At 45.3% G+C, this 8404-nt stretch overlaps 1 protein-coding gene across 4 annotated transcripts in view; it reads left to right on the top strand.

Moving 5' to 3' along the window:
• Window positions 1-3305: 3305 nt before the first annotated feature.
• Window positions 3306-8404, top strand: part of FGFR3 (fibroblast growth factor receptor 3) — a 74094-nt gene continuing 68995 nt past the window's right edge. For all 4 annotated transcript variants that reach the window (XM_084626533.1, XM_084626532.1, XM_084626531.1 and 1 more), the window contains exons 1-2: window positions 3306-3440; window positions 4568-4819. In XM_084626533.1, the coding sequence (XP_084482659.1) occupies window positions 4639-4819 (181 nt within the window). In that variant the 5' untranslated portion in view covers window positions 3306-3440; window positions 4568-4638. The remainder of the gene's footprint in view (window positions 3441-4567; window positions 4820-8404) is intronic.

Below are 8404 nucleotides of genomic sequence, written 5' to 3'. Positions count from 1 at the left end.
AGGGAAACCTAAAAATATCCTGCTCTGGGGAAAACTACAAACTGTGAAAGTCTTCTTAGAGGACTATCTCAATACCACTTTGATTTTCTGTTGCAAAGAGCTCCCAAAGTGTTTAGTTTTCCTCCATATGAAAAACAGTTCAAAACCATTAATGTGTTGAGTTTATATGATTGCATGTTCAGATCTTTACATATCTCAGCTAGCATAAGAGGCAATCTCCCAATTCACTATGTTGGGATCAGATGTTATATTTTCTAAACACAACTCTTGCCCCAAGACTCTGTCAATAACCCCTTTCAGGGTTTATCTTGATCCAACATTTCAATGATTCAAGGTCACGGTAGAATTTAGCTTCATCTGACGTGGCAGCAGGATATAGTGTGCTGTGCACAGACCTAGGAGCAAGGAATTCTTTGTGCTGTCTCTAGCTGCCTTATGTGGATTTAGGAAATTTACTTAACCTCTCTGCCTCAGTGTCCTCATGTACCATGGACCATAATAATTACTGAAGTACTATGAGGGATAATTAATTGTGTTACTGCTCTCTGTGCAGCGCCAAATTCTGTACACTAATGATACATGTAAATGAGATCAGAATTTGGCTCAATGTCTTCAAAAAGACAAGGGCCTAGACATCTTCAAAATGACCAGGAGATCACAATGTGCCCCTTTCTGTGCTATGTTAATTTATTATTGTCATTGTAATTATTGTACTATTTATTGATTTTCTGGCACCAAGAACTTAGCATTTGTGAGCGACGCCATCTTGCAACTTGACACACCAGCAAATGATCTTTGTGCCTGTACAATAACCCTATTTTATTAAAGTGTGATTCCCACCCCACCATTGTTTTCAGTTAAAATTCATGTTCTCACATGAGAGGGCTGCTGAGATCTGGGGTTTCCTTACCCTAGACCCATATCAATTTTTCCTGACATGGTACGACAGTATTGAGACATCAATATCTCTGTGACTGATAAAGGTATCTTGACAGAATCTGATCTCAGTTACAATGGTGCAATCTCAGAGTAATTCTGCTGAAGTCAAGAGTGACTGACTCCAGACTGGCAAAGAGATCTAAACGTGGATCATCATCTTTAATTTGGTTTACTACAAGGAAATCTCAAAGCTGCCAAGTGCCAAAACATTTGCCTTAGATTTTTACAATTTTGACAATGCCCTGTATCTATTTGCTTTAAGAGGTTAACTATTACACCCGCTTGCTTTATTGGATCCCCCAAGAGCTTTCTCAGCTGATGTGGATAATATCTTCATCTCCCTATCTCAGGGATTTACTATGTCAAGAGGATTAAGACAAAACTATGACTTACTCCCAGCACAAAACAATTTGAATCACCTCTTAGCTGTAAATGATGCATGACAGTGAGTCAATTGTGGTATATTACAGCGCCTGAGATGATTATGATATATTTGTAAGATTTTAAACTAATTTTAATCTCTCACACATGTGGTGAAGAGGATGGTCTGCTGAAGAGCCTGGCTTCATTCTGGAGGAGCTGATTATGCTGAGAAGAATCTGACTTTATTTTAGGAGAGGGTGGAGTCTTTGAAAACTATGGCTTTCTGGAGGCTGTGCTTCTAATGTTACAATGCTCAGAAGCAACCTAGCAAAATGCTTTTGTCTCTTTTTGTTCTCCTCCTATTAAAAAGATACTAATAATTAATAAATCAGTGTAGCTGATGCCCACCCACAGTTTAGGAAGTTGTAGGACAAGTGATATGATCTACAAATATTTCTCTAGTGAAGATAATAACATGGGGGAAAAAAGTGTGGGATAAAAGAATAGACTGTCCCTGTTAAATAATAATAATTAAGCATAAACAATGAAAAATAGCACTTATGTAGCCTTTACTGGTGGAAAGCACCATATAAATATTAAATAATCAACTCTCATAACACCCTCTGTGTGCATACTGAGACTATAACAGCCTTTGAAAGGATGTTTTCTGTCATTTTATAAATATATATAACTAATGAGACAACAGAAGGAATCACTCAGACCCAAACATTTCTCTTCCCCTTCCCAACCCTCCTCCGCCCCACTCAGCAGAAGATGACCTCAAAGGCCTTTTCCAGCTTGGATTCCTATAACTCCATCAAATCATATGATGTAAGCAAAATAGTAAGAATAACAGGAATCAGCAAGGAGAAACTCCCTCTAGTCCAGTGGTTTTCAACGAGGGGTACGTGTACCTCTGGAGGTATGCAGAGGACTTCCAGGGGGTACATCAACTCATGTAGATATTTGCCTAGTTTAACAACATGCTACATAAAAAGCACTAGAGGAGTCAGTGCAAACTAAAATTTCATACAGACAATGACTAGTTTATACTGCTCTATATTCTGTACTCTGAATTGTAAGTACAATATATTCCAATTGATTTATTTTATAATTAAATGGTAAAAATGAGGAAGTAAACAATTTTTCAGTAATAGTGTACAGCTGACACTTTTGTATTGTTATGTCTGATTTTGTAAGCACATACAGTAGTATTTAAGTGAGGTGTTGCTTGGGGGTACACAAAACCAATCAGACTCCTGAAAGGGGTACAGTAGTCTGGAAAGGGTGAGAGCCACGGCTCTAGTCTATCACCCCTGGCGGTGCAGGACTGTTCCTCATAGCATATTGTGCAGGGCTATGTCCATTCCAGTTTCAGGGGTTCCCAGAGATGTGGCACTCTGCTTGCTGTCTCTGAGAGGGAGCTTAACAGTCTAGCTCTCTGCTCCGTGTTTCCAAACCAACTCGTTCAGGGCCGTTGGGATCTGGGTTCTGGTCCAGCACATGCTCCGGGACTGGCGTTGGAGGGGCAGAGGAGCAGACCCAAACTCTCCCCAAGCTGGGAGGGCTCTGAAGTCAGCGTCTTGCCCAGCGCTTAATTTGTGCCAGGGCCAGGCGTGGCAGTTCCTAGCCCGGGCACCTCCGGGCTTGGCAGTTCCTAGCCCCGGCACCTCCGGGCTTGCTGCCTCAGTTATGAATGAAAAAAGTGGCTTGCTCCCCAGCACCTCTTGCCTTACAACTGACGCACTGCTCTTGCCGCGAACCCCTCTTTCAGGGCACCGCCGCTGACTCACTGGCCGGGCTCTGACGGCTGCGGCCCCACACGTGCCCTGCCCGGCCGGAGGGAGCCGGGCCGGGCCGGGCTGGGCTGCGGGCCCGGGGGCCGACGGGCTGGCGCGGAGGGGAGGAGCCGCCCCCTGCTCGGGGGCCGGGGCGTGGGGCGGAGCCGCCCCACCCCCGGCCTGGCAGCCAGGCGGGGGGAGGCGGGGTCAGCGCGGCGGCTGCTCCCCTGCGAGCGGCCGGGCGGCCGGCTCAGACGCGCTGGGGCTGCGGGAGGGAAGAGGCGGCAGCGGCGGCGGCTCCATGAGCAGGCGGTGCCGGGGCAGGGAGCGCCGGGGGCTGCCGCGGGACTCGGGCAGGTAGGTGACCCGCGAACAGCCGGGCTCGGGCTGCAGCGGGAGCGCGGGGCACCGTCCCTGCCCGCTGGCAGCGGGCTGGGCTGGGCAGGGCAGCCGCCGCCGGGCGCCGCGTCGGGGGGCAGCTCCGCTCCCTCGGGGGCTCTTAGCGGCCCCCTCCCGGGGCCGGCTCGTTCTCCCTTTGGGGGGCCTGCATTGCAGCCGGTAAGGGGGGGTGCTGGCAGGGACCCCCCAGCTCCTTGCACTAGCTGGCGAAGGGGCTGCAGCCCATCAGCCCCGGGGATCCCCAGGCGAAGCCCCCGGGGCTGCTTTGCAGAGATGGAGGGAGCGCATCGCTGCGCCTGGCAGGGGGTTGCTGGGCTCTTGCCTGGGACTTGCGGGCTTGTTTTTCAAAGGGAATGAAAAAGAAAAGTTTCCCAGGGACGTGCGAGAGCTCGCAGCGCCTCTCTGTCGCCTCGCCGCTCCTGGTTGTGCGGCGAGAGATGCAGCCCCAGCCAGCTCGTTACAGTGTAGCCTCTCTCGAGACCTTCCGAAACGGGAGGGGAGCGGGATGGGGATGGAGGTTTCATTTGCACATTTTAAGAACAAGGCAGAGCGCAGCTTGATTGGGTTACATTTACCTTTGCTTTATTGGGCCGCAAAAATGGAAAGCTGGTAAACAGGGAAAGAAAGACAACCGAGTGCAACTTCTGTGCGTTAAAAAAAAAAAGGTAGAGAAGCAGATTTTCCTTTAAAAGAAAAGGACAGATTGCAGCGTTGACTCACAAAAGTCTAAGGTAGTTTTTACACACCGCTAAAAAGCAGACGAGCTGGTGTCGTTAAGTGGCTTGCATCTTGGGTACACGACGCCGAGGAACAGTGGCGGCGGTGTTTCAGGCGATTGCCCCGTTAGTACGTGGTAAAGCAGCTCAGGGAAGGAGCTTTTGCGTGGCTTGCAAACTCGTGTACCCCGGAAAGCTGTTCATCGGGTGGTGTTTTTAATACCAGTCCTGCAACTTCTGCGCTTCAAAGAAGACGCGGCTGCAGATCGCAGCGCTTCCACGTGAAAGAGAGAGTCTGTTGCTTTAATTCTGCGGTGCTGCTCCCTGGGACTCACCGGTCTGCGCGCGTGTCTCTCACTCTCGTGGCAGGGCATTGGCTGGGCAGCAGTGATCCCCATCGCAGCCGGGACCCCGGGGAAGGGACAGCATGCGGCCGGAGGATGTCTGAGGCTGGCTGGGGCAGTTTTCATACTACTCTGCTTTCTCCGAGCGTTGCCAGAGGAATGATTGCTGCGTGGGGTGCCTTCTTTTGCTTTTACCTGGTGGTGACTGTCAGCAGCCTCCCAGAAGCCAGGCTGCCCATCTCAGACCTAGAAGACAGGATCACTCGGAAACCAACAGGTAAGGGCAGCTGTACAGGATGCTGGGTGCTGTGAATGTTGGTACCGGTCTCATCCAGCGGTTGGGTTTGCTCTTGCAATCTTCCAGGGGAGGGGGAATGGGGACAAATCTCCAAGGAATCCTTGTTGCTTTGCCAGCTTACTTCACCAGCAGTCATGATAAATGCACAAGATTTCCATCTCCTTGTGCAATTGCAATCCTGGTGTTCTCCCAGGCAAACTAAATGTAAACGTTAAAGCAGCAGGAGGAATAGCCCTGTTGCATGCATCTGAGCTGCACAGCTTTGCAGGTGCATTGTTTTGGCAACACAGTTCCAAAGTAAAAAGAACAGGAGGACTTGTGGCACCCTAGAGACTAACCAATTTATTTGAGCATAAGCTTTCGTGAGCTACAGCTCACTTCATCAGAAAAGATTTTGGTGTTTTGTTTTTCCGGCCACCTTCATCTGCATGGGCACACCAATGAGAACTGGTGTTACTACATTAATTGATAACTGAGGCTCTTCAAGGGGTAAAAATTAAGATATACTAAAACTGCAGTGAGTTCCACCTATACCAGCCAACAAACCCCCTGTCCTAAAAGGTGATTTTTAATTGTTCACAGGGTTTCCAGTAACATTGAATTTGACTTTCAGTTGACAGTCAGGTTTTTTTTTTGGTAGCTGCTTAAGAGCACTGTGACAGAGGTGGCCCACAGATAAAGTGAATATATGTCCATCCTCAGCAGAGTGATAGAGAGGGCTAGACTGTATAAATAATGATAATCTTTATTTATAAAGAGCCATGCCCACTAAAATTCTGGTTAGCAAGAAATATAAGCACCTTTTAAACTCACATAGAGTGACTACCATGATGTTTTAAATATTGGAGTCCAAGGTCAGGATTTAAACTTCAGTTAGAAATACTGTACAAATCCACTGTTCAAACATGCCCTCATGATCTATTCAACTTGTGAAATGTGTCCCATGCACTTTGTAGTGTTTGCTTTGTAGTTGGATTTTTGCTTATAGAGACTAGGAAAATAGTGAGCAAAAACAGTTATTAAAAGTGGTCTCATTTAGCGAGCGGGCTTGTTTTGCTTGCTGGCTGGAGTCATGACATGTACCGCTGTTACAGATTTGGTTCATGTCAAAATTACTAATCAGAACTTGGAAAAGCAAAGATAGTTACATGGACACCATACCTCTTATTCTGTATTAATTTAAAATGTCTCTTTATATATTTGTGTGTGTGTGTAAGTACACTTTGCAGGGATAAAACCAGAATCGTGGTTCTTTTTTTTTTTTTTAATTTAAGTCATGAAATAATGTGTGCTGAATTGTGAACATATTGAGAGGGAGAAAGAAAGTGTTTATGGGAATCCAGTAACTATCCTTTTCAAGTGAAACATTAACGTAATCAGTGAGCAAAGTTAACATACAGGACAAAAGCTGTTTTAAAAATATACGGAATGTTTAAAATTGGTGTCTCTCCGATATGCCTCAGCTGCTACCTGAGTCTGTTTATTTTTCAGAGGCCTTTAATGGAAGGTCCTCTCTCTCTTTTTTTAAAGGTTCCATGTACCAAACAGAAAGTTTCCATTGTTCAGGAAAGGGTTTGAAGCATGTTCGCCAAAAAAGTGACAGGGGAATAAATGTGCTTCGTGGAGGCTGGGAGGTGGGGGCTTTACTTCCATACCCCTTTTGGTTAAAGCTATAAATCACACTGGGGGTTGGTTTTGTTTTCAAGAAAGTACTAATAAAACACTAGATTCTTAGTGTAACTCATTTGGCTCATTTTTCACAGCCAAAATAATTGATTTATGGGGCAACATCTCAGCTACTTTGTCAAAGCAGCTGAATATGGTGTTTTAAGAGGAAACAAGAGCAGCCTGTGCTAGTGAGCTTTTCAGGAGTTCACTCAGTTTAGCAGTCCAGATTTTTTCCTGTTTTAGTCTTTTAGTTTTATTTTTTGGCCTGTTTGAGCCAAATTCTGTTCTCAGTAACACCAGGATAAATTGGGAGTGCCCCCATTGCCTCCATTGGAGTACCTATGGGTTTATACCCACGAACTGAGATCTCAGTTTACAGCCCATGGCACTATTTTACCATGGTAATGTTCTGTTCTTTAAAGCAACCAGACTTGCATTTTAAGTTAATAGGATGGCATTTGAAATATATCAAATGATGCACAATCAGTGGCTTCCAGCGTGTTGCTAGACTGTAAGTGGTTAGAGAAAATGGTCCTACGCTGATGTGTTGAAGAGCTAAGTTACACTGTGGAATTTCCAAAGTTGGTGGTGAAAATTCTACGTTCAAGTCTATTTTTACCATATTAGCTTTTAAAAGTAATGACATGCTTCTGATCCTGCTGAAATCAATGCTGAAACAGCTATACAACTTCAGATGGGGCCGGATTAGGCCCCAGCTGAGTGCTTCTAAGGTAGAGCATATTTTAAAATATTTCTCTGTTGGTTTCAGTTGTTGAAAATAGCGGTGTTTTTGACATACATCATGTTGATGTGCAAAATGTAACAGCAACAGAGCTGATTTTGGGGAAAACAGGTACATGTACAAAGCCACTAAAATGAGACAGAAGCTTCTGACAGATCTGAAATATGGAGTGAGAATTTTTGGGTGGCTTGTAATGATGATTAATTGGCTGGTCACTCAAGGGTAAGGGACCTATTTTGAATGTACAGGGCACCCTTATTTTGGAAAAAGATTCTGCAAAAGAAACTGTATAAAGAATATAAACAGTTGGAGCCAAGTAAAAACACGTTTTACTTTTCAATCTTTAAATTGAATGGCAAAAAGCAAATTCTTTCTCCTAGTCAAATGGGTCATGGGTATTGGCTCATTACTGAAGGTTGTTGTTCACTAGCTTTCGCATTTACAGTCTAAAGCCTTATTTTCCATAAAGGGGCTTGGAAGGATTTTTCCCTAGTGATCTAATTCTCCACACGGGGCTGTGAAGGCTGTAACAGCTACTGCTTTGTGCCTATGCTCAGCTACATAAAACACACATTGAAGGGAGGCATTCTAGAGGTATGTGTATGTTTGCTAATATGAATACTAGCTATTAGTGGAGATGGAGGGGGTGCAAGTTTTAACATCTCCACAGGGAGGTGTTCTGCTGTTGGCAGGAAGAAGGCAGATGGCGGGGTTGTTGCTGAATAGAATCCAAACTGAAAACACTAGGGGCCTCATCTAGGCTGAGTTTCTCTTCTCTCCCTTTCTCGGGCTGCTGCAGGAAGAACAATGTCAATTTTTTTTTTATGAATGAAAGTAGAGAGGCAAGGCAGAATTGAATGTGTTTGTCATTCACTGGCTATGACAGAGATGATTAGGGAGGTCAGTGAACTCCTTTGCTGCCTTGAACATGCGGTCACTCTATTCAGCAGCCACAGAATAGACATCAATATAAAAAAAGCCCTTCCAATTTGCATTAGTATTAGGATAAAGATATTACTTCGTACGATCTGTGAATGTCAAGTAATGCTAGTTGCGTTGTTAGGGAACGGATTGATAGAAATAACAACATTTCACTTTAAATACTTCTGCAGGCTGTCCTGCCTCAGTTGAGCTTATCTTTCATATCAGCCTTG

This window comes from Lepidochelys olivacea (assembly GCF_965140295.1).
Source record: "Lepidochelys olivacea isolate rLepOli2 genome assembly, chromosome: 4".
Taxonomy (NCBI): domain Eukaryota; kingdom Metazoa; phylum Chordata; order Testudines; family Cheloniidae; genus Lepidochelys; species Lepidochelys olivacea.
The sequence above is the reverse complement of the archived record's forward strand: the minus strand, read 5'-3'. Positions and strand labels throughout refer to the sequence as shown.